Genomic DNA, 24,799 nt, shown 5'->3' on the forward strand with positions numbered 1-24,799 from the left:
CTGTGGGGCAGGGCAGGGCAGGGGAGCGCAGGTCCCCTCCTCCCTCCCTCCCTCCCTCCCCAGGGGTCACTCTCAGGGGCGGCTGCCCCCACGCTGCCTGGCCAGGGGGGCAGCTGGAGCCCCGCTTCCTCCTGCCCAAGGCTGCCCCAGCAGCTCACTCACCCACTTGCTTCTTCTTCTCCTTGGTCTTGAGGCGGACGATCTGCAGGTAGCTGCTGCTGGTGACGTCGGCCATGAGGGCGGCGATGCGGCCCCAGACGCGCAGCAGGGCCCCGCACAGCATGTAGTAGTGCCGCAGCCGCAGCCCCTGCAGGCACTCCTTGCCCTCCTGCACCAGCCTGCAGGGCTTGTTCCTGAGGCACAAACAGCGCCCCGCCAGCCAGGCAGGGGAGCAGAGAGACAGACTCAGAGGGAGACTCTGAGAGACTCTGAGAGACTCTGAGAGGGAGACCCTCAGAGGGACTCCAAAAGGGAGACTCCAACAGTGAGAGAGACTCAGAGAGAGAGAGACTCAGAGAGACTACAAAAGGGAGACTCAGAGAGAGAGAGAGAGACTCAGACTCAGAGAGGGAGAGAGAGAGGGAGAGAGAGAGACTCAGAGAGACAGACTCAGAGAGGGATTGAGACTCAGACTCCAAGAGGGAGACTCAGAGAGGGATTGAGACTCAGAGAGACTCCAAGAGGGAGACTCAGAGAGGGAGACTCGGGGAGGGAGAGAGACTCGGGGAGGGAGAGAGAGACTCAGAGGGACTCAGGGAGAGAGACTCAGAGAGAGAGAGAGACTCAGACTCAGAGAGGGAGACTCAGACTCAGAGAGGGAGACTCAGACTCAGAGAGGGAGACTCAGACTCAGAGAGGGAGAGAGAGAGACTCAGGGAGAGAGACTCAGGGAGAGAGACTCAGGGAGAGAGACTCAGGGAGGGAGACTCAGAGAGACTCCAAGAGGGAGACTCAGAGAGAGAGACTCAGGGAGGGAGAGAGACTCAGGGAGGGAGAGAGACTCAGGGAGGGAGAGAGACTCAGGGAGGGAGAGAGACTCAGGGAGGGAGAGAGAGACTCAGGGAGGGAGAGAGAGACTCAGAGGGACTCAGGGAGAGAGACTCAGAGAGACTCCAAGAGGGAGACTCAGAGAGAGAGAGACTCCGAGAGGGAGAGAGACTCTCAGAGAGACTCAGACTCAGAGAGGGAGACTCAGAGAGACTATAAGGAAATCAGAGAAAGAGTCAATCAATCAAAGAATCAGAGAATGGTCCAGGCCAGATGGGACCTCCCAAGGTCTGCACACACAGCAGAACCAGCTAGAGGTGAGGGCTGCTCCCCCTCCAGCTCCCCAGCACACAACCATACCATGGGTTGGGTTGGAAGGGACCCACAAAGCTCATCCAGTCCAACCCCCTGCAGCCAGCAGGGGCATCCCCAACTAGGATCAGGCTGCCCAGGGCCTCACTGAGCCTCACCTTGAATACCTCCAGGGAAGGAGCCTCAGCCACCTCCCTGGGCAACCTGCTGCAGTGTTCCACCTCCCTCCTGGTGCTGAACTTGTTCCTGACATCCAATCTAAATCTGTTCTGCTCCAGCTTAAAGCCACTGCCCCTGGTGCTGTCCCTGCAGGCCTTTGGGAACACTTTCCCCATCCTTCTTGTAGCCTCCTTCAGGTCCTGGCAGGCTGCTCTCCCTGGAGCCTCCTCTTCTCCCCAGCTCCCTCAGCCTGTCCTCATAGCAGAGCTGCTCCAACCCCCTGAGCATTCTCCTCTGGACCCTCTCCATCAGGTCCAGGTCCTTCCTATGCTGAGGGCTCCAGAGCTGCACACAGCACTCCAGCTGAGGCCTCAGCAGAGCAGAGCAAAGTGGCAGAATCACCTCTCTGGATCTGCTGGCAATGCTGCTTTGGGTGCAGCCCAGGATGGAATTTGCCTCCTGGGCTGCCAGTCAGCACAGGCTCCTTGGGCAGAGAGGGATTCCCTCACCCATGCTCCCCTCCCAGCATGGGCCTGCCCCCCACTGCCAGGCCAGGGACCTTGTTCCCAACAGCAGCTCTGCCCTGGGGAGGGCAGGACAGGCCAGGCTGGGGCTGCAGGGGCCTTACCAGGCAGCATGGTTGCAGTTCTTCAAGGAGAAGTCATAACTATCCTCCCAGTGCTTCTTGGCTTCCTCAGGCAGCACCTGCAGGAGAAACAGCATGAGAGATCTTCCACTGCCCCCCCAGGCAGCCAAGCCCTGAAATCACAGAAGCACAGAGTGGTCTGGGCCAGAAGGGACCTCCAAAGGTCATCTGTCCAACCCCCCTGCAGGCAGCAGGGACATCCTCAACCAGGCCAGGTTGCCCAGATCAAGTCCAACCCTCCTGCCAAAGGGCAGGCCCCAGAGGGGCACAGCCAGGTGGGGCTTGGAAGGCTCCAGAGAGAGGAGACTCCACAGCCTGCCTGGGCAGCTTGCTCCAGGCCTCCAGCAGCCTCACCCCAAAGCAGCTTCTCCTCATGTGGAGGTGAAACTTCCTGGGCTCATTTCTATCCACTGCCCCTTGCCCTGGGGCTCCAGTTTGCATTCCTTGCCCCTTGCCCTGGGGCTCCAGTTTGCATTCCTTGCCCCTTGCCCTGGGGCTCCAGTTTGCATTCCTTGCCCCTTGCCCTGGGGCTCCAGTTTGCATTCCTTGCCCCTTGCCCTGGCTCCTCCTCCTTACCCCCCACCCTTCAGCCATCTCTCAGCATCACCAAGATCCCTTCTCAGGCTGCTCTCCTCCGCTCTAACCCACCCCAGCTCTCTCAGCCTTTGCTGCAGGGCTGGAAGTCAGAAGTGCAGAAGGGGTTACAGCCAAAAGCCTTCCCACAGAGGCAGCCCTGAGGCTCCTCCCAGCGCTGAGAGCCGCTGCAGCTCCACCTACCCTCTGGTACTTCTTCTGCAGGCTGTCCAGGCTCTCGGGCTGGCTCTGCTTGCCGATGTTGGGCTTGTAGAGGATGAAGTTCTTGCCCCTGCTCTGCTCTGCCAGCAGGCAGGTGTGCTTGCTGCCTCGCATCTGTGGGGGCAGAGCTGCAGGTTATGCTCACAGCTTCCCTGCCCCAGCCCCACAGCTCTCCAAACTAAACCCCACCACCACCACCAGCCTCCAGGATGGAGGTGTTTGGAGGCTGTCTCCCAGCCCCCAGCAAAAGGCTACAGAATGAACCAGGTTGGGAAAGACCTTTGAGGTCATCAAGTCCAACCTCTCACCCAGCACCATCTGATCAACTCAACCCTGGCACCAAGGGCCTCAGCCAGGCTCTTCCTGAACACCTTCAGGGATGGGGACTCCACCACCTCCCTGGGCAGCACATCCCAATGGCCAAGCTCTCTTGCTGGGAAGAATTTCTTCCTGACATCCAGCCTGAACCTGCCCTGGCACAGCTTGAGACTGTGTCCTCTTGTTCTGCTGCTGGCTGCCTGGGAGAAGAGACCAATCCCCACCTGGCTACAACCTCCCTTCAAGCAGTTGGAGAGAGCAAGAAGGTCTCCCCTGAGCCTCCTCTTCTCCAGGCTAAGCAACCCCAGCTCCCTCACCCTCTCCTCACAGGGCTGTGCCCCAGACCCCTCCCCAGCTTTCTTGCCCTTCTCTGGACACCTTCCAGCAGCTCAACCTCTTTCCTGACCTGAGGAGCCCAGAACTGGACACAGGACTCAAGGTGTGGCCTGAGCAGTGCTGAGCACAGGGCAGGATGAGCTCCCTGCTCCTGCTGCAGGCCAGGATGCCCTTGGGCACAAAGGTCACAGGTGGACCTCACAGAGGCACAGCAGAGTCACCCTCCAAGCTGAGCTGCCACCTTGGCAGAGCCCAGGGACCTACCTTGAGGGAGAGGTAGAAGCCATCATGGGATCCTGTCAGTTTCAAGGACTTCTCATAAGCCTCCTCCCACTTCAAGCCTCTGTCGACGCTGATCTGAGGAGGGACAAGCAGAGGGACTCTGTCACTGCTCAGACATCCCACCCCCAACACCAGCTTGGTGCTGCTGCAGCCCAGAACCAGACCCAGGCAGAGCCCTGCTGGGTACAGCAGCCCTGAGCCCCTCAGGCCAAGGCCTTTCCTTGCCTCCCAGCAGCAGCCACCTGCTCCTGACCAAGGCAGGTGTGACACAAACATGACAGCAAGGCCCAGGGGCAGGGAGCCAGCAGCTCACAGCCCCAGGCTGGGAAGCACTGGAGCAGACTGGAGTGCAGGCTGCCTACCTTGTAAAAGACAACCTGCCCATCCTGAGGGTGCCCAGGGGTCAGGAAGACCTCCTTGCTCTCCTCGTAGATCTCATCCACTCCTGGGGCCAAATCTGCAGGAGGAGAACAGATCAGAAAGGGCTCCCAGTGCCTGAGGGGGCTCCAGGAGGGACTTTGGACAAGGGCTGGGAGGGACAGGGTGAGGGACAATGGCTTTAAGCTGGGAGAGGGGAGACAGTGTGGAGATGAGGAAGACATTGTTGGCAGTGAGGGTGGGGAGAGCCTGGCCCAGGCTGCCCAGGGAGGCTGTGGCTGCCTCCTGCCTGGAAGTGCTCAAGGCCAGGCTGGATGAGGCCCTGAGCAAGCTGGGCTGGTGGGAGGTGTCCCTGCCCATGGCAAGGGGTTGGATGATCTTGGAAGTCCCTTCCTACCCATTCCATGCCTCTATCAAACAGAACCCTGCTGCCCCACCTCCAGCAGTCCAAGCCCTGTGCTGTGTGGGGACACAGCGATGGCCACAGGCACAGGGCAGGCTGCAGAGCCAGCAGCAGGGGGAGGGAACAGGGAGCTCAGGGGTGCAGCACAGAGGTCTGGGCCCCCTCTCCTTCTCCATACCTAGGATGCCCATGTCATATTTGCCTTCCTTCTTGTCCTTCTCAATCAGATAGTCAAAGGTGTCAGAAAAGTACTGGAAGAGGAGGTTCTGCTTGTCCACCTCCAGCCCCAGGATGCGGTTCAGGAACTTGCTGATGGAGCAGTCTGCAAGGGCACAGCAGCTCAGGGAGTGTGGTGCAGCTGGCCATGGAGCCCAGCAGCATCCTCCCACCCACCCAAGAGCCACCCACCCATGAGCTACCCACCCACAGAGCCACCCATGGAACCACCCACCCACGAGCCACCCACCTATGAGCTACCCACCCTGAGAGCCACCCACCCATGAGAGCCACCCATCCACCCAGGAGCTACCCACCCATGAGCCACCCACCCACAGAGCCACCCACCCACCCAATGAGCCACCCACCCACCCATGAGCCACCCACCCACCCAATGAGCCACCCACCCATGAGCTACCCACCCTGAGAGCCACCCACAGAACCACCCACCCACCCAAGGAGCCACCCAAAGTCCCTTCCAGATGCACTCAGGCACAGGAGAGCAGCCCCAGGGCTGTTCCTCCAGGCTCTGGGCAGCTGCTGCAGGTACTGTGGCCTGCAGGGTGGAGGCCAAGGCCTACAGGACCCTCCCCTCAAAGCAAACTCCCTGCCCCCAGCTGCACAGCAAACCCCCCCCCCAGAGGCTGTGCCCTGGGGCAGAGGGAGGTGCCAGCCGTTGGCACAGGCTGCCCAGGGAGCTGGTGGTGTCCCCAGCCCTGGAGGTGTTGAAGGAGCCTGTGGCCATGGCAGCTAGGGACAGGGGGTAGTGGCCAGAGGGGTCTCAGGCTGGGCTAAGATGAGCTCCAAAGGTCTCTTCCAGCCACATGGTGCCAGGGCCCCCTCAGCTCTCTGATTTCTTCCCCCTCCCCTGGGCAGGGTGAGCTTGACACCAACCTTTCTCCACTGAGACCATGCCATACTTGGTCTGATTGCAGAAGATGCCCACAGAGATGAGCCCTTGCTTCATTTCTGGAAGACCAGAGCACAGCCTCTGTCATTTGGGGGTTGTCTGCCCCCCAGCTTCCCTGCAGAGCTGCTTCCCCTCCACACCTCCCTGCTCCCTACTCCACAGCCAAGTCTCTCCCAGCCCTGTTCATCCCCATCCACCCTGCCACCCTCTGCTGAGCTGCCAAAGCCAGAGGAGCTGCTCCCTCCCTCCCTCCAACCTGCTGCTTGGCAGCCCAGCCCTGACAGCAGCCCAGCCAAGGAGCTGCAGCAGAGAGCTGCAGAGCTGGGGGTGTCCTTACCATGGAAAAAGGCAGCTTCACCTCTCTCATAGCTCTTGGGCACAGGAACTCTGTTCTCAGTGTGGTTGAGGATGGTGGACAGGACCCTGTCCAGGGCTTTAGCTCCATACTGTGAGAGGAGACAAGAGCCACGGGGGGGGTGAGCCTGTGCTGAGGGTGCCACAGCACTCCTGGTGGCACTGGGGTGGAAGCCAGCAGCCCCAGGGATGCCAGCAGCCTGCTGGCTGTGTGTCAGGGCCCTCCCCTGTCCCTCAAGGACCTGCTGAGGCCCAAGCCCCCATCCCAGCTGCCCGTGGAAGCACCTTCAAGATGCACAACCCACTCCCAGCCCCGGTTCTGGGCACTGGACCGTGCAGGGTGCTGGCTGCTAGGCCAGATCCTGCCTGCAGATGCCAGCAACGTTCTTCCTGCCTCCTGCTGAAGGCAGCTCCGAGCCCTGCAGGGCTGAGCCAGCCCAGGAACAGCTCCAAATCACCTTGTTCTCGAAGTTGTACTTGCTGAGGTCCCTGGACTCGGTGGCCCGACGGTCCCCGTGAGTTAAGGCACCCTGGGAAGGGCAAAGAACGGCTTTGAGCTGGCACAAAACACCAGGGGAGGGAGGCCAAAGCCAGGGCAGGTGCTGGGGGGGAAGCAGAGCTCCTCTGGAACGCTGAGGTTTCCCCAAAGGCTTTGGGGATTTATCAGAAGTGAAGGAAAATGGAACCAACTCCATCCTTCCCTCTCATCAGCTCTCTGGAACCAGCTGGGGGAACTCCAGCAGCTGGAGCTGGGTTCTGCTTCTCCTAAACTCCTCCTAAGGCCTTAGTTAGGTGTTCACAGAATCCTAGAATGGGTTTGGGTTGGAAGGGACCTTCAGGATCAGCCAGTTCCAACCCCCTGCCACGGGCAGGGACACCTCCCACCAGCACAGGCTGCTCAGGGCCTCATCCAGCCTGGCCCTAAACACCTCCAGGCAGGAGGCAGCCACAGCCTCCCTGGGCAGCCTGTGCCAGGCTCTCCCCACCCTCCATCTCTACAATTTCTTCCTCCTCTCCAGTCTCAATTTCCTCTCTCCCAGCTCAGAGCCATTGTTCCTCATCCTGTCCCTCCCAGCCCTTGTCACCAGTCCCTCCCCAGCTCTCCTGGAGCCTCTTCAGGTCCTGGAAGGCTGCTCTGAGGTCTCCCTGGAGCCTTCTCTCCTCCAGGCTGCACAGCCCCAACTCTCCCAGCCTGGCCCCACAGGGGAGGGTCTCCAGCCCTCTGATCATTCCCTTTCCCAGATCCCAGGATGCTTCTGCCTCCCTTTGCTGGGACCTCTTCAGCCCCAGCCCTGCTGGAGGGCACACTGCAGGGGGAGCTCCTCAGTGGGCCCTGGAGCTGCCTCCTTCCTGCCTCTGCTGCAGGACACTCACCAGGCTCTCCAGACGCTTGGCCACGATGGAGGCAAACCTCCTCTCCCCTGCCAGCTCAGAGATAAGGAAGACATACTCTGGAGCAGAAACCTGGTTGGATCTGTGTGTTCGACCTGCAGGGAGGGGAGAGGAGGGGAAAGGAGAGGTTGGCCCAGCCAGGCTGCCAGGGGAAGGGAAGCTGAGCAGCAGGAGAGAGCCAGAAGAGCTGCCCATGTCCTGGCTGCTTTGCCAAGGAGACTTCTCTTTGGTCACATTCATCACCCTGCTGCTGCTGCTGCTGCTGAGACCTTGGCAGAGCTGAGTTTATAGCCCTGACTCCCTGGGGCTGAGGAGCTGACTCCCCAGGCTGAGCTGAGCTGGGCTTTAGTTCTTCTGTGCCCACTGAGGAACTGTCCCTGCCCAGGCTCCCCCAGAGCACACTTCATGAGCTCCCAGGGAGGGCTCTCACATACAGGAGGGTTAGAATCATAGAATCAATAAGGCTGGAAAAGACCTCAGAGGTCATCAAGTCCAACCTGTCACCCAGGACCTCCTGACTACTAAACCATGGCTCCCAGTGCCACATCCAATCCCCTCCTGAACACCTCCAGGGACTGGGACTCCACCACCTCCCTGGGCAGCACATCCCAATGGCCAACAACTCTCTCTGTGAAGAACTTTCCTCCCCCTTCCCACACCACAAACCACTCCTGAGGTGAGCACAGAGCTTCCCCACATGAGCAATCAGCCCCAGGTGCTCTGTGTGGGCAGGACACGGGGGGCACCCTGCCCTGCGGGGCACCCACAGCTCCCTGGCAGAGGAAGGAGCCCAGCCTGAGCAGCCACTCAGCCCTGTCCCTGCCAGGGCTCACATCACATCTGAGCCATGCTGAGGGTCACCAAGCAGCCCTGGGCCTCACCAAACTGCTGTATGGCTCTGTCTGCGCTCCAGGGCAGCTCCAGGGTCATGTGGACTCGGCGCCGCTGGTTCCTGACCCTCCTGTCGGCCTGGAGAGAGATCCCTGAGCTGGAGGCCTCGGAGATTATTGCTACGAGCTGAGGGAGACAGGCAGCAGGTGAGAGAGGGCAGGGAGGGACCTGCACATCCCCAAAAGGCCCTCAGCAAACAGCCCAAGGCACAGCACTGCTGCCCCTGCAGGGACTCAGGACTCTGTCACCTTCGCAGATGGCATCGCACTGGCAGGGAGCCTCCGAGGGCAGCTTGGCCAAGCCCCTGCAGGCAGCAGGGACAGCTCCAGTCAGAGCAGGCTGCACAGGGGCACAGCCAGGCTGGGCCTGGATGGCTCCAGGGATGGAGCCTCAACCACCTCCCTGGGCAGCCTGTGCCAGTGTCTCCTCACCCTCATTGTGCAGAGCTTCCTCCTGAGCTCCAACCTAACTCTGCCCTGCTCCAGTTCCAAACCATTGCCCTTGGTCCTATCCCCAAGGCCCTTCTGCACAGTCCCTCCCCAGCCTGCCTGCAGCTCCCTGCAGATATTGCAATGCAGCTCTGAGGTCTCCCAGGAGCCTTCTCTTCTCCAGGTTGAGCAAACCCAGTTCTTACAGGCTGCCTTCATAGTATCACAGTATAACTTAGGTTGGAAAGGACCTCAAGGATCATCGAGTCCAACCTATCCCCAACAGACCCCATGACTAGACCATAGCCCTCTGACCATCTCTGTAGCCTCCTCTGGACCTGCCCCAGCAGGTCAGACAGAGCTGCAGAGCTTTGCTGGCCTGAGGCTGGCAAGTGACAAGCAGAGGCACCCTCCCTTTGCTTCCCCTCTCAGCTCCTGTGCAGCTGCTTGGAGGTTTTCCTACAACCCCAGAATGGTTTGGGGTTGGAAGTGACCTTAAAGCTCCTCCAGTTCCAACCCCCCCCAGCTGTGGGCAGGGACACCTCCCACCAGCCCAGGCTGCTGAAGGCCTCATCCAGCCTGGCCTTGGAGGCCTCCACATGGTTTCAGAGAATCATAGAATCAGTAAGGTTGGAAAAGACCTCAGAGATCACCAAGTCCCTGCCTAGGGCAGGGGGGTTGGAACTAGATGATCCTTGTGGTCCCTTCCAACCCTGACTGAGTCTATGATACTATGAAGTCCAAGCTGTCACCCAGCCCCTCCTGACTAACCCATGGCTCCCAGTGCCACAACCAATCGCCTCCTGAACACCTCCAGGGATGGAGACTCCATCACCTCCCTGGGCAACACATCCCAATGGCTAACAACTCTCTCTGGGAAGAACTTTCTCCTCACCTCCAGCCTAACCCTCCCCTGGCACAGCTTGAGACTGTGTCCTCTTGTTCTGGTGCTGGTTGCCAGGGAGGGGAGGCCTCCACCTGGCTACAACCCCCCTTCAGGCAGCTGTAGGGAGCAGTAAGGTCTGCCCTGAGGCTCCTCTTGTCCTCAGCCTGCCCCTGGCTCACCTTCTCCCCTTTCATGAACCTCTCCTTCTCCTTGAGGTTGACGTGGTCTATGGAGAGGCCTTGCTCGGCGCGGGACTCGAACAGGACGGAGCCGTCGGCCCTGCAGACCACGCGGCCCTTGCGCCCTGTCATCTGCACAGGGGGAGAGAGAGGCGGTCAGGGGAGCCCTGCACCTTCTGACACCACAGCCACACCCTCACAGACCCTGCCTGGGAAGGGACCTCAAAGGTCAGCCACTTCCAACCCCCCCCCCCGGCCACGGGCAGGGACACCTCCCACCAGCACAGGCTGCTCCAGGCCTCATCCAGCCTGGTCCTGAGAACCTCCAGGCAGGAGGCAGCCACAGCCTCCCTGGGCAGCCTGTGCCAGGCTCTCCCCACCCTCACTCTCAGCAATTTCTTCCTCATCTCCACTTTCAATCTCCTCTTTCCCAGCTCAAAGCCACTGCCCCTCACCCTTGTCCAGAGTCCCTCCCCAGCTCTCCTGGAGCCCCTTCAGATACTGCAATGCAGCTCCGAGGTCTCCCTGGAGACCAGGCTGAACTCTCCCAGCCTGTCCCCACAGGGGAGGTTCTCCACCCCTCTGGTCATCTTGGTGGCTTCCTCTGGGCCCAATCCAGCAGCCCCAGGTCCTTCTTGTGCTCCAGGGGCACCAGAGTTGCAGGCACCAGAGCTGCAGGCACCAGAGCTGCAGGCACCAGAGCTGAAGGCACCAGAGCTGCAGGCAGCAGAACTGGAAGCACCAGAGCTGCAGGCACCAGAACTGCAGGCACCAGAGCTGGAAGCACCAGAGCTGAAGGCACCAGAGCTGCAGGCAGCAGAACTGGAAGCACCAGAGCTGCAGGCACCAGAACTGCAGGCACCAGAGCTGAAGGCACCAGAGCTGCAGGCACCAGAACTGCAGGCACCAGAGCTGCAGGCACTGCTCCAGCTGTTCTCTCAGGAGAGCAGAGTGCAGGGGGTAGAATCCCCTCCCTGCTGCTCACACATCTCCACAGCTCTTTCAGACTGCATGGAGATGAAACCCTCCTCCAGCAGGAACTCCTTTTGGCTGGCCCTCTTTCTTGTCCCCCCCAGTGCCACCCAACCAGGCTCTTGGCTTTGAGCAGTACCTCAGCCACGTGCTCTGGGCCCCCAAAGTGATTGATCAGTTCATCCAAGGTATTGAGAGGTAGCTCTTTGCCCAGTGCTTTTACTTTTGCTAGGAGGTCCTGCTTCAGCCTTTCCACGTGTTCCAGTTCCCTCAGGCCATGCATCTCTTTCTGGGAAGGCAGCAGGTGAAAGTTACCTGCAATGTCAAACCCAACAGTTTAGAGTCACCTGGTAACTGTCAGCTGGGGGTGGGGGGTGGAAAGGAGGAGAATAAGCCCCAATGGGAGAAAAAATAGGGGGAAAAAATACCCAAGAAGCTCCCAAAGGCTTCTGGGGGCACCACCTGGGGAGCAGAGAGACCTTGACTTGCCATAACAGCTGCTGGGAGTGGGGTGAAGCCTCTCTGTGCTTCCCTGGGGCACGAGGAAACAGCCTCAAGTTGCAGCAGGGAAGGTTTAGGTTGGACATGAGGAACAATTCCTTCCCCCAAAGGCCTGACCAGGCCTGGCCCAGGCTGCTCAGGGCAGTGGTGGAGTCCCCATCCCTGGGGGGGTGTCAAAGGCCTGGAGATGTGGTGCTGAGGGCCAGGGGTTGGTGGTGCCCTGGCAGTGCTGGGGTGAGGGTTGGACTCAGTGAGCTCAAAGAGCCCTTCCAAACCAAACAACTGCACAGCCTCACTGATTGCACTGGGCTGGAAGGGACCCCCAGGGGTGGAAAGGGGCACTCAGGCCTCCAGCAGAAAACCAAGGAGCAGCTCCTTACACATTAACCAAGAGCTGAGCTGACTCTGATCCTGAACCTGAGCCAGGGAAGTTCCAGCACTGCCTCACAGACTGCACTGGGTGGGAGGAGATCCTCAGAGGTCACCTTGGCCAACCTCCCCTGCAGGCAGCAGGGACACATCCACCCAGATCAGGCTGCCCCAGGGTCACATCCAGTCTGCTCCATGGGTTTTGGAGGAGGAGGGAGCACGCAGGGCAAATCCTTCCTGCTCACTGACCACAGCAGCCCCATGGGAACCAACCTCTCCAGCCCAAGTCTGACCATCACAGGACCAAGTCTTTACAGCTAGGCCTGGAAAGCTGCCCTGAGCACAGGAGGAGCTTCACCATCCCAAGGAGACACCAAAAGAGTCCTCTCCCCCCAGCTCATTGCAGCCCCCTGGAGCCAGACTGCTCCCAGAAGGGTCAGGTCTGATTTGCTGCCTTGGTGGCTGTGGGGCACTGGGGTGGGTGGCTGGCTCCTGGGGGTGGCTGGCTTCTGGGGGGTGGGTGGCTCCTGAGGTGTAGCTGGCTCCTAGGGGGTGGTGACTGGCTCCTAGGGGGTGGGTGGCCAGCTCTTGAAGGGTGGTAGCTGGCTCCTGGGGTGTGGGTGGGTGGCTCCAGCTGCACACCCATGGGACTGGGGGACAAAGTGACTGTGGCTGGCAGGTCCCTGCAGCAGGGCTCCCCAGGCAGCAGGGCTCCCCTGGCTGCAGGGCCCCCAGGCTGCAGGGCCCCCAGGCTGCAGGGCTCCCCAGGCTGCAGGGCTCCCCAGGCTGCAGGGCTCCCCTGGCTGCAGGCTCCCCAGGCTGCAGGGCTCCCCTGGCTGCAGGCTCCCCAGGCTGCAGGGCTCCCCAGGCTGCAGGGCTCCCCTGGCTGCAGGGCTCCCCTGGCTGCAGGGCTCCCCTGGCTGCAGGGCTCCCCAGGCTGCAGGGCCCCCAGGCTGCAGGCTCCCCAGGCTGCAGGCTCCCCTGGCTGCAGGGCTCCCCAGGCTGCAGGGCTCCCCAGGCTGCAGGCTCCCCTGGCTGCAGGGCTCCCCTGGCTGCAGGGCTCCCCTGGCTGCAGGGCTCCCCTGGCTGCAGCCTCACCTACCCCTGTCCTCGGCAGCGAAGCCGTTGTAGGTGCGCTCCACGAAGATGACTTCGTCTGTCTCAAAGAGGGACTCAGGGGAGGAGTTGAAGTCGCTGTCCAGCCCCAGGTCAGAGTCGGTGCTGCTGTCATCACTGATCTTGATGACCCCCACGGGGTCACACAGGGCCTTCAGAGCCTTGGGGCAGCGACCCCTCTGCTTCCCTGCCGGGGAGGAGGAGCGGCGTCAAGGGACGGCCCCCGGCCTCGTGTGGCCGCAGAGCAGCGAGGGCCAGCTCAGAGAGAGGAAGAGGAGGAGGAGAAACCCCCAACCAGCTGAGTTTGCCCCAAAGGAGAGGCTGATCTTGGAAAGACAGAGCCTTAGGGTGGGGTTAGGGGCAGTTAAGGAGGGAGGGAGAGAAAGGAAGAGAGAGAAAGGAAGGACGAGGCGGTCTCGATCAGGGCTGGAGGTGGCTGCACACGTTGGGATGGCCACAGAGCAGGCTCCAGGCAGAGCTGGCTCCTCAGGCAAGGAGCCTGCAGGGCTGCCTGTCTGCAGGACACAGGCAGCTGCCAATGGTTTGGGATGTTCTTGGCCTCCAAGCAGAGCAAGACATGCCTCTGCCCTCTGAGAGGTTCCCAGACCAGCCTGCACTTGCTGCTCCGCAGCAGCAGCCAGGACAACCTCCACCACCTGCCAGTGCTGCTGCTCCCTCTTCCCCCTTTCCCACACCCCACTGGAGAAGACACCCCCAAACTCTTCTTACCTGCAGCCACAGCCAGTAACTGGGCAGGGAAGGGATCAGCTCTCCCTGGGCACTGCCATGCTCTGGGTCCAATAGCTTGGCAGGGAAGGGATCAGCTCTCCCCTGGGCACTGCCATGCTCTGGGTCCAATAGCTTGGCAGGGAAGGGATTAGCACTCCCCTGGGCACTGCCATGCTCTGCTAGCTTGGCAGGGAAGGGATCAGCTCTCCCTGGGCACTGCCATGCTCTGCTAGCTTGGCAGGGAAGGGATCAGCTCTCCCCTGGGCACTGCCATGCTCTGGTAGCTTGGCAGGGAGGGGATCAGCTCTCCCTGGGCACTGCCATGCTCTGCTAGCTTGGCAGGGAAGGGATCAGCTCTCCCCTGGGCACTGTCATGCTCTGGGTCCAAGAGCTTGGCAGGGAAGGGATCAGCTCTCCCCTGGGCACTGCCATGCTCTGGGTCCAATAGCTTGGCAGGGAAGGGATTAGCACTCCCCTGGGCACTGCCATGCTCTGCTAGCTTGGCAGGGAAGGGATCAGCTCTCCCTGGGCACTGCCATGCTCTGCTAGCTTGGCAGGGAAGGGATCAGCTCTCCCTGGGCACTGCCATGCTCTGCTAGCTTGGCAGGGAAGGGATCAGCTCTCCCTGGGCACTGCCATGCTCTGCTAGCTTGGCAGGGAAGGGATCAGCTCTCCCCTGGGCACTGCCATGCTCTGGTAGCTTGGCAGGGAGGGGATCAGCTCTCCCTGGGCACTGCCATGCTCTGCTAGCTTGGCAGGGAAGGGATCAGCTCTCCCCTGGGCACTGTCATGCTCTGGGTCCAAGAGCTTGGCAGGGAAGGGATCAGCTCTCCCCTGGGCACTGCCATGCTCTGGGTCCAAGAGCTTGGCAGGGAAGGGATGAGCTCTCCCCTGGGCACTGCCATGCTCTGGTAGCTTGGCAGGGAAGGGATCAGCTCTCCCTGGGCACTGCCATGCTCTGGTAGCTTGGCAGGGAGGGGATCAGCTCTCCCCTGGGCACTGCCATGCTCTGGTATCTTGGCAGGGAAGGGATCAGCTCTCCCCTGGGCACTGCCATGCTCTGGGTCCAAGAGCTTGGCAGGGAGGGGATCAGCTCTCCCCTGGGCACTGCCATGCTCTGGTAGCTTGGCAGGGAGGGGATCAGCTCTCCCTGGGCACTGCCATGCTCTGGTATCTTGGCAGGGAAGGGATCAGCTCTCCCCTGGGCACTGCCATGCTCTGGGTAAGGGGCAGTGGAGAAACTCTCCTTGCTGCAAGAGGCTTCAGCCACGCAGCCACAACCTCTTGAGCCACCTGCTCCCTGCCCCAGTCCAGCCCAGGAAGCAGCTGGGGGCAAGGGGCAGAGCTGCTGGGCAGGTGGAGGTGGCAGGGAGCTGCCTGGGCTGGGGCAGTGAGGTAGAGAGGGGGTTTGGGGGTGGGGGGAGGAAGCTCCACGACCCGGAGCTGCGCACAGTGAAACCAGGGCAGAGGGCAGGGAGCAGGGGGGAAGGCAAAGCAAAGGCTGAGTGGCTGGGGGGGAAGCAGCAAGGCAGGAGGGCAGGGGCTGGGCAGTGAGTGGAGTGTGCTCTTACTTTTTCTTTTAATGCCAGTTCCTTTTTCTCTCTTTCTTTTGGCTGAAGGAAAGTGCTTCTGAATTAGGGAGAGAAAGACGCCTCTGAAAGTAAGATGCAAAGTTTATTCTAGCTACCAGGAGCACCTGAGGGCTTCACCACCAAGCAAAGGGGCAGTGGAGACAGCACCACAGGCCAGGAGAGAAGCAAGGGGAGGGGAAACCTGCCCTGCAGCTCCTGGGGGGGGTCCATCAGCTGCTGGTACCACAGCAGTGGCTGCTCAGCCCCCACCCAAGGGCATGGCTGGCACCAGCAGGCCCTGAGCCAAGGGCTGGGCTGGCTGAGGGGAGGGAAAGCTCTGGAATGCCAGGGAATCATGGAATGGGGTGGGTTGGAAGGGGCCTTCAGGATCAGCCAGTTCCAACCCCCCTGCCACGGGCAGGGACACCTCCCACCAGCCCAGGCTGCTCAGGGCCTCATCCAGCCTGGCCTGGAACACCTCCAGGCAGGAGGCAGCCACAGCCTCCCTGGGCAGCCTGTGCCAGGCTCTCCCCAGCCTCACTCTCAACAGTTTCTTCCTCATCTCCACTCTCAATCTGCCCTCATCCAGCTCAAAGCCATTGCTCCTCATCCTCTCCCTCCCAGCCCTTGTCCCAGCTCTCCTGAAGCCCCTTCAGGTCCTGGCAGGCTGCTCTGAGGTCTCCCTGGAGCCTTCTCCTCTCCAGGCTGAACAACCTCAGCTCTCTGCCCTTTGGTGGAGGAGACTCTGCCCCAGAAGCAGGGCAGACCCTGGGCTCTGTGCCACCAGGTGGCAACCCAAAGGCCCTCACAGAGCAACTGAAGAGTTGCAAATAGCAAACCCTCTCCTGGGAAGCTGCCACACCACTGCAGAAGAAACCCCAGCAGTAACTCCCAGTGCTCCCAGCCCCTCTCCAGGCTCTGACAGCAGAGCCTAGCATCAGGCTGTCCAACAAGTGCTCCACCAAGTCTTCTGATGGACAGGACACAGTCCTTTGTGGCCATGAAACAGCAGAGTGACAAAATGTGGACGTGGGGGGAGAGGTTTCAGGTGGATGGAGGGAAAAAACCCAAAATCAGAAGAGGTGGAAACCAAAGGTCCCTACCTGGGGAGCAAAGGTTTGACTGCTGACCACGGTGGGTGGGGAGGAACACCCCCCAAGCAATGAGGAGGCTGAAAGAGCTCTGGGTGGAAAACACAAACTGCTGAAAGCACCACCTGAGGGCCATGGAGATGGCAATTGGCTGTGTGAGGCAAAAAGGGAGGGCTGGGGGAGCAGGGAGGGAGCTCTGAGGGCCTGGGTGTGAGGGGCTGGAGGGGACAGAGGCAGCAGCACTGCCTGCTGGGGCAGAGCCCTGCGAGGTGGCTGCAGCTGCAGGGCACCAGGATGGGTTCCTTCCTCTGAGCTCCTGCTGCAGGAGCTGACAACTCACTGGCAGGCCTGGAGCCTCCCTGCCACGAAATCTCCTCCCTCCTCTTCCCAACACTCCCCTCCCTGTGCTCCCTGGGCTGGGCTGGGCTGGCATCCACTCCCTCAGCAGCCCCTTTATTTTTAACCCTGCTTCTCGGCATCCTGCTGCTGCTTCCCAGCACACTGCCCTGCAGAAAGCCCCTGAAGAGCTGCAGAAGCAGGAGGCCACATCTGGAGGCTCAGCAGCTGCCAAGGAGACACTCAGTTATCTGGCCAACACTGCTGGACAGGCAGCTCTTGCCTCTGGGACTGGGGACAGAGTGGAGCAGGGGGTGGGGGGTGTGTGATCTGGAGATCACAGAGCTCAGAGAGCCCCTGGAGGCCTCTTGACAGAGCTCCCCTGAAGTCTGTGCCATGAAACCCAAGCCAAGAGACCAACTCCATCCCAGCAGTGCTGGACCTGCCCTGCACACTGCCACCAAACTGGGAGCTGGAAGGGGAATGGACCTGGAGACGGCAGAGTGCCACAGAGCAGCACAGCCCCTCCTGCCCCCCTGCCCCCAGCAAACAGAGGAGGAAAGCTTGGCCTCAAGCTGCCCCAAGCTGCCCCTGGCACCTCTCAGGGCTTTCACTGGTGTTGAAAGTCACTTCCAAAGAAGAGAGGAGCAGCCCTGTCACCTGCAGAGCAGAGGAGACCCAACTCAGCTGGTGCCCCAGGCTTCTGTCACCCCCTGGGCACCTCCCTGGGACTCTGAAAGCCACAGAGCTGGGGGAGGCACATCCTGAGAGGGCAACCTGAGCCACAGAATTAGGGAGTGGGTTGGAAGGACCTTCAAGATCAGCCAGTTCCAACCCCCTGCCATGGGCAGGGACACCTCCCACCAGCACAGGCTGCTCAAGGCCTCATCCAGCCTGGCCTTCAACACCCCCAGGGAGGGGACAGCCACAGCCTCCCTGGGCAGCCTGTGCCAGGCTCTCCCCACCCTCACTGGCAACAATTTCTTCCTCCTCTCCAGTCTCAGTCTCCCCTCTCCCAGCTCAAAGCCATTGTTCCTCATCCTGGCACTCCAAGTCCTTGTCCAAAGTCCCTCCCCAGCTCTCCTGGAGCCCTTTCAGGTCCTGCAAGGCTGCTCTGAGGTCTCCCTGGAGCCTTCTCTTCTCCAGGCTGCACAGCCCCAACTCTCCCAGCCTGTCCCCACAGAGGAGGGTCTCCAGCCCTCTACTTATCTTCATGGCCTCCCCTGGACCTGCTCCAGGAGTCCTTCAGGCACAGCCACCTCTCATTTCACCTGGGAACAAAGGTGACACAACCAGGACCCTGGGCCTGCCTCGGCCATGTGCTGAAAGCCAAAGGTGGCCAATCTAATCTCCTTGGAGCACTCACTCCTTCCTCCCCCTGCCCCAGCAGTGCTGCCTCACTCCTGTCACCCCAGCCTCTGCAGCACCTGAGCTTCCCTTCCTCATTTCTTCAGCGGCAACAGCTCCACTTTCCAGGGTGAGACCCACACAAACCACCTCTGAGTCACCTTTCTGCCTCTCCTACACCTGCCAGTTCTTTTCAGAGCAGGCTGCTCATGTAAGTTTGGGCCCCAGGAGACTTCCAAGCCCAGGCCCTAGCTCAGAAAGCCTCACTGAAGCACCAGTGCCCCAAGGACCTGCTCGGTGCCCTCTCCGATTCCACCCTGCGCAGGGCCAGGCCTGAGGAAACTGCCAGGAGCTGCAGGTGAGGAGCGGCCCCAGGGCAGGACTTTTCCCTTCAGCACACCTCCAGCTTCCCCCCAGAAGAAAAGCAGGGATCTTGAACTCACTCTGCAGCAGACACAAAGCAGTTTAGGTGCCCATCATTCTCATCCAGGACTTCCCTGGTGCGAGCCTCCCCGGTGGACTGCAGGCCGATGACGATGCACTGCGGGGGGACACCAGGGTCAACCACGACAGCTACAGCCCCAGGGGATGGGGGTCACAGTCCCAGGCACACAGTCCCCCTCCCAAACTGATGGTGAAGCTCCTTGTGGAGCTGAAGAAGCCTCCCTCAAACCTTTCAGCATCCAGAGCCTGCCCTCCCCTCGCAGCACAGAGGAAGATGCTGGTTGCAGGCTCTGCCTCAGCCTGCCAAGTCGTACCCAGAGGGATGGCAGGGCAGAGCTGTGCTGGAGGGGAAGGGTTTGGGGCCTCTTCTAGCTCTAACATGACCCAAAACACCCTTTCAGATCAGCTGCCATCAATGAGCAGTGAGCAGTGCCCCAGAGGATGAGGCCATGTTAACTGCCCAGTGCCACTCCTGGGCACTGCTCTTCATCCTGGTTGAGGTGGGAAGCAAGTCAGCCTTGAAGAGCTTGGGAACTGCTTTCAGGTCAGGCTCAAGAGTAATTCATAGAACTCCAGAAGGCACTGAGTTGGAAGGGACCCTCAAAGGTCCCACAGGGGGACATCTCCAACTAGAGCAGGTTGCTGGAGTTGCCATCAAGCCTGACCCTGAATGTCTCCAGGGATGGAGCCTCAGCCACCTCCCTCAGCAACCTGTGCCAGTGTCTCCCAACCCTCCCTGTGCAGAGCTTCCTCCTGAGGTCCAACCTAACTCTGCCCTGCTCCAGTTCCAAACCATTGCCCCTCAGCCTATCCCCAGAAGCCCTTCTGCACAGTCCCTCCCCAGCCTGCCTGCAGCTCCCCTGCAGATACTGCAATGGAGCTCTAAGGGCTCCCTGGAGCCTTCTCTTCTCCAGGGGGAGCAGCCCCAACCCTTTCAGCCTGGCTTCCTAAGAGGCTTCCTTGAAGCTCCTGAAGGAGACAAGGAGCCAACATGGTCAGGCCCCATGTGTAAAGGCAGCAAAGACTCCCTCAGAAGACCCCAGCCCATCAGGATTTATCCAAGGCTCTCTTACCAGAACCTCCAGCAAGCTCCTCATGGTCTCTCTCTGCTTTCACTCCTCTCTGGCATGGCCAAACCAGCACCAAGCTGCTGGAGCCTCCTCCTGACATTCAACCTAACCCTGCCCCCTGCTCCACCTTCAAACCATTGCTCCTTATCCTATCCCCACAGGCCCTTCTGAGCAGTCCCTCCTCAGCCTTCCTCTGGGCCCCTTTCAGGTATTGCAATGCAGCTCCAAGGTCCTTGCAGAGCCTTCTCTTCCCCAGGCTGAACGACCCCAAAGCCTCCCAAAGCCTCGCGGGTCGTGGCCTCTCAGCCACCCCCGGCTCAGGCGAGCTGCTGCTGGCTGCTCCATCCCGTGGCACCTGGCTCTGCCCCCTCACCTTGTCCTTCTGCAGCTCCTCCTTGGCCAGCTCCACGAGCCTCCTGACCTTGGCAGCAATGCAGAGGTACTTGAAGAAGCGTTGGTGAGCCGACCAGAACTGCCCCCAGAGCGACTTGCGCGACTCCAGCCCCAGGCAGTCTGCCGCCTGCTGGAACACCGACAGGGCCTCTGCCCACTGCAGGCAAGGAGGACAAAGCCTGAGCTGGGCTCTCAGCTGGCCCTGGTCATCACTGCCAGGCAGGAGGTGACCAGGACAGAATCAAATCACAGGACTCTTGAGGCTGGAGTACAGCTCCAAGATGGCCAACACCAACCCAACCCCACCATGGGCACCAAACCAGGGCCCCAAGGGCCACAGGGGTCTGGAACCCCTCCAGGGATGGGGACTCCACCACCTCCCTGGGCAGCCTGTGCCAAGCCCTGACCACTCTGGCAGCAAAGAAATTGTTCCTCAGCTCCAACCTCAGCTGGCACAATTCCAGGCCATTTCCTCTCCTTCTATCACCTGAGCCTAGGGAGAGGAGCCCAACCCCCACCCCACTGCAGCCTCCTCTCAGGGAGCTGTGGAGAGCAGTGAGGTCTCCTCTCAGCCTCCTCTCAGGGAGCTGTGGAGAGCAGTGAGGCCTCCCCTCAGCCTCCTCTGCTCCAGAGTGAACAATTCCCTGACTGAATGAACCTGGGAATCTTCTGCTTGCAAAGATGGAACTCCAGCAAGCATCAGATGAGGTTGTGATGTTTTTCCATAAGCTGAATCTGCCTTCCCCTTCTTCTGTCCTATGAACAACCTCACTTCATGGTCAGGGCCACGTTTAGGTTCCTCAAACCCTCCCCCACACCCAGAGGCTATGTCCAAAGCCTGCTCCAACCTCAGCCCCCCTGCTGCAGCAGGCCCAGCTCACCAGCTTGGCTGCCTTGTCGTAGACAACCTTGTACTGCTGATCCAGGGGGATCTCCTCGATCCTGAAGGTGACTCCAGTGAAGCTGAGCTGCCTGGCAATGTACATCCCACTGACCTTCATGTCCATGGCCACGATCTCCATTGCACCAACTCCCCTGGGGGAGCAAGGCAGCAGTGAGAGCCTCTCCTCTGCGGCAGGGCAGCAGCTCTGCACAGCCGCCTCCCGTCCTGGCTCAAGCTGCCCTCAAGCCGTTGGCCTCAGGCAGCACTTCCCAAACCATTTCCCTAATCAATGCTGCCCCAAGGTGTTGAGGCATGGGAGAAGGGAAGCTGGGCACCACTCACCTCTTCTCTATTGCATGCAGGAACTCATCAAAGGCTCTGAAGGGGGTGCCCTCGCCCCAGATGCCCAGGCGGCTCATGTAGATCATGTTCTTTGGCTCAGAGGCACCTGAGGGCACAGAACCAGGGCAGCTGGGAAGAGCTTTGACTCCAGTCAGTCACAGAACTCTCAAGGTTGGAAGGAGACTTTTGAGATCACCCAGTCCAACCTCTCACCCAGAGCTCACAGCCCCAACACTGCTGCTGAGCCACTGCCACGGAGCCACAGCCCTCAGCACCGCAGCCGGGCAGCGCTGCGACCCCTCCCGGGGGCAGACTCCAGCACCTCCCTGGGGGCAGACTCCACCACCTCCCTGGGGGCAGACTCCACCACCTCCCTGGGCAGCTCATGAAAAGGAGCAGGGAATTGTTCTGGCTGGAAAAGCTCTCTTGAGATCATCCAGTCCCAACCAGCAACCCAACCCCACCAGGGCCACCAAACCATGGCCCCAAGTGCCATGGCCACAGGGTGCTGGAACACCTTCAGGCATGGGGACTCCACCACCTCCCTGGGCAGCCTGTGCCAAGCCCTGACCACTCTGGCAGCAAACAAATTGTTCCTCAGCTCCAACCTAAGCCTCCCCTGGCACAATGTCAGGCCATTTCCTTGCCCTGTCACTTGATGCATGTGAGCAGAGCCCAATCCCCACCTGGCTCCAGCCTCCTCTCAGGGAGCTGCAGAGAGCAATGAGGTCTCCCCTCAGCCTCTTCTCCAAGCCCAACAACCCCAGGTCCCTCAGCTGCTCCTCATGGGACTTGGGTTCCAGGCCCTTCCCCAGCTTCACTGCCCTTCTCTGGGCCTGCTCCAGCCCCTCAATGTCCTCTGAAGTGAACTCTCAATGGAACAGCCAAGAGCCACTGTGCCAGAGGAGCTCCAAGGCCCCTTCCAAACATCACTGCACAGCTGAACCACAGGCCAGGACCCAGCTCAGCTGGAGGGACATGAGTCCAACTTGCCTCAAAGTCCCAAGCAGTGAGAGTGAGATTGGGGCAGGTCCTGACACCCTCAGCTCCCCTCTGGCACTGCAGCACCATCCACCTCTGCCTGCCTGGGCTCTCAGCCCATCTCAGGGGCATCCTTCAGGGCAGAGGGGAGTGCTGGCTGCTCAGGGGCAGGCAGAGGCTTACCTGTGGCACTGGCATAGACAACCCTTGCTCGAGGCAGCTTGTTCTGGAGGTCCAGCACTGCTTTGCCCATTTTGGTGGAGCTGGCATTTTTGGCTTTGTGGCATTCATCAAACACAATCTGGAGGGGAAGGGCAGCTAAGGAGAAAGGGCCTGGACCTATTTTTCATCCTGAGGGCAGAAAACACAACCCAGCCTCCTCCAACCAACTGAGCAAGCACTGCCAACAGCAACAGGGCTGACTGGCTCCCCAGACCTGCTGCTTTTGCCCCATTCTGTGCCCTTCAGAGCCCCAGGGCATTTCCCCCTCCCCCTCCCTGCACTCCAAGGTTTGTCTTGGAATGCTGAGGGAGAAGAATGCTGAAAAGGTTCATCCCAGCCCCATGCTTCCACACTTCCCATGAATGCTGCAGCCTGTGGAGGAGCAGTGAGGAAGAGGAGGGGAGGAAACAGGAAAGGAGAAGAGTGGAGGGAGGAGAGAAGGGAGGGCGGGCAAGAGGAGGAAGAGAGGGCGGGAGGGAGGGAGAGAGGAGGAAGAGAGGGCGGGAGGGAGGGAGAGAGGAGGAAGAGAGGGCGGGAGGGAGGGAGAGAGGAGGAAGAGAGGGAGGGAGGGAGGGAGGGAGGAGGAAGAGAGGGAGGGAGGGAGGGAGAGAGGGGGAAGAGAGGGAGGGAGGGAGGGAGAGAGGGGGAAGAGAGGGGGAGGGAGGGAGAGAGGGGGAAGAGAGGGGGAGGGAGGGAGAGAGGGGGAAGAGAGGGGGAGGGAGGGAGAGAGGGGGAAGAGAGGGGGAGGGAGGGAGAGAGGGGGAAGAGAGGGGGAGGGAGGGAGAGAGGGGGAAGAGAGGGGGAGGGAGGGAGAGAGGGGGAAGAGAGGGGGAGGGAGGGAGAGAGGGGGAAGAGAGGGGGAGGGAGGGAGAGAGGGGGAAGAGAGGGGGAGGGAGGGAGAGAGGGGGAAGAGAGGGGGAGGGAGGGAGAGAGGGGGAAGAGAGGGGGAGGGAGGGAGAGAGGGGGAAGAGAGGGGGAGGGAGGGAGAGAGGGGGAAGAGAGGGGGAGGGAGGGAGAGAGGGGGAAGAGAGGGGGAGGGAGGGAGAGAGGGGGAAGAGAGGGGGAGGGAGGGAGAGAGGGGGAAGAGAGGGGGAGGGAGGGAGAGAGGGGGAAGAGAGGGGGAGGGAGGGAGAGAGGGGGAAGAGAGGGGGAGGGAGGGAGAGAGGGGGAAGAGAGGGGGAGGGAGGGAGAGAGGGGGAAGAGAGGGGGAGGGAGGGAGAGAGGGAAGAGAGGGGGAGGGAGGGAGAGAGGGGGAAGAGAGGGGGAGGGAGGGAGAGAGGGGGAAGAGAGGGGGAGGGAGGGAGAGAGGGGGAAGAGAGGGGGAGGGAGGGAGAGAGGGGGAAGAGAGGGGGAGGGAGGGAGAGAGGGGGAAGAGAGGGGGAGGGAGGGAGAGAGAGGGAAGAGAGGGGGAGGGAGGAAGAGAGAAGAAGGAGAGGTGGGAGGGAGGGAGAGAAGAGGAGGAGGAGAGAGAAGGGAGAGAGGAAGGAGAAGCAGCATGGGGGATGTGTGCGCTCAGTATCCACCACAGGCACAGCTGCTCCCAGGACCCTGGGCTGGCCCCAGGCTCTTTGTGCCCCGCTGCAGCACAGGGGCAGCAGGCAGCCCTGCCCCTGCAGGCTGGGCTGGGCTCTGGCTGTGCCAGGATACAACTCCATCGAAGTTCTCCCTGCACCAGTCCAGGATCTGCTTCAGGCGCGTCCGGTGCTGCCCTCCCGCCTGGCTCTCCCCGATCAGCGCCGAGTAGGTGGCGAAGAGGACTCCTTCTGAGGTAGCTGTGTCACCATATTTAATCTGCAGAGGGAGAACAAGGAGCACAGCAGCTCACAGCACTCGTCCCCAGCTCCCTGTGCCCACAGTGGGCGGCCCCAAGGCGGCACAGCACGGGAGGGCTTGGAAGGGAGCCCTGGAGAGCATCCGGCCCAAGCCCCCTGCCAAGGAAGGGGCACCCAGAGGAGGTCACCCAGGAACACAACCAGGTGGGGTTTGAAGGCTCCAGAGATGGAGACTCCACCACCTCTCTGGGCAGCCTGCTCCAGGCCTCCACCACCCTTCAGTCACAGAAGTTCCTCCTTATGTTCAGATGCAGCTTCTGCTGGGCAAGTTTGTGCCCACTGCCCCTTGGCCTGGCACTGGGCACCACTGACCAGAGCCTGCTGCCACCCTGCTGCCCCCCACCCTTGGAGTATTGCTCAGCACTGATCAGATCCCCCTCAGGCTGCTCTTCTCCAGACCAAACAGCCCCAATGCCCTCAACCTTTTCCCTCCCCCCAGAGATGAGGCAGTGCCCCTCAGCACCTTTGCAGCCCTTTGCTGTGCCCTCTCCAGCCACTCCCTCCCACAACAGACCCAGGCTGGGAGCAGAGCAGACAAAAGGCTGCTGGGAGCTTCTGCACTTCTCCTTGGCACCGAGGCCTGGTGCTGACAGGGGACTTCCTATGGCTGGCCAAGTGCCCCCCAGGCAGTGTGTCAGCACATCTGGAGGCAGGCAGGGAGCCGTGGAGCCCAGGCTAGGACTTCCCTTTGCTGGCCAAATGAAGTCACTGCACTGCTTTCAGCAGCA

At 60.9% G+C, this 24,799-nt stretch overlaps 1 protein-coding gene across 3 annotated transcripts in view; it reads right to left on the reverse strand.

Annotated features, from left to right (window-relative positions):
* The window catches only part of SBNO2 (strawberry notch homolog 2), a 77,465-nt gene that overhangs the window by 4,328 nt on the left and 48,338 nt on the right, over positions 1-24,799 (reverse strand). For all 3 annotated transcript variants that reach the window (XM_068156236.1, XM_068156235.1, XM_068156237.1), the window contains 21 exons: positions 23,887-24,030; positions 22,201-22,318; positions 21,037-21,142; positions 20,693-20,846; positions 19,792-19,968; positions 18,348-18,445; positions 15,131-15,213; positions 12,817-13,017; positions 10,984-11,159; positions 9,873-10,004; positions 8,370-8,505; positions 7,471-7,583; positions 6,555-6,626; positions 6,080-6,188; positions 5,727-5,801; positions 4,795-4,938; positions 4,198-4,292; positions 3,818-3,910; positions 2,882-3,013; positions 2,087-2,163; positions 163-353 (listed from right to left, as the gene is read on the reverse strand). In XM_068156236.1, the coding sequence (XP_068012337.1) occupies positions 163-353; positions 2,087-2,163; positions 2,882-3,013; positions 3,818-3,910; positions 4,198-4,292; positions 4,795-4,938; positions 5,727-5,801; positions 6,080-6,188; positions 6,555-6,626; positions 7,471-7,583; positions 8,370-8,505; positions 9,873-10,004; positions 10,984-11,159; positions 12,817-13,017; positions 15,131-15,213; positions 18,348-18,445; positions 19,792-19,968; positions 20,693-20,846; positions 21,037-21,142; positions 22,201-22,318; positions 23,887-24,030 (2,626 nt within the window). The remainder of the gene's footprint in view (positions 1-162; positions 354-2,086; positions 2,164-2,881; positions 3,014-3,817; positions 3,911-4,197; positions 4,293-4,794; positions 4,939-5,726; positions 5,802-6,079; positions 6,189-6,554; positions 6,627-7,470; positions 7,584-8,369; positions 8,506-9,872; positions 10,005-10,983; positions 11,160-12,816; positions 13,018-15,130; positions 15,214-18,347; positions 18,446-19,791; positions 19,969-20,692; positions 20,847-21,036; positions 21,143-22,200; positions 22,319-23,886; positions 24,031-24,799) is intronic.

The sequence above is a fragment of the Melanerpes formicivorus genome, unplaced genomic scaffold (assembly GCF_026170545.1).
Source record: "Melanerpes formicivorus ecotype bairdi unplaced genomic scaffold, bMelFor1.0.p_v2 SCAF_34, whole genome shotgun sequence".
NCBI classification, from domain to species: Eukaryota; Metazoa; Chordata; class Aves; order Piciformes; family Picidae; genus Melanerpes; species Melanerpes formicivorus.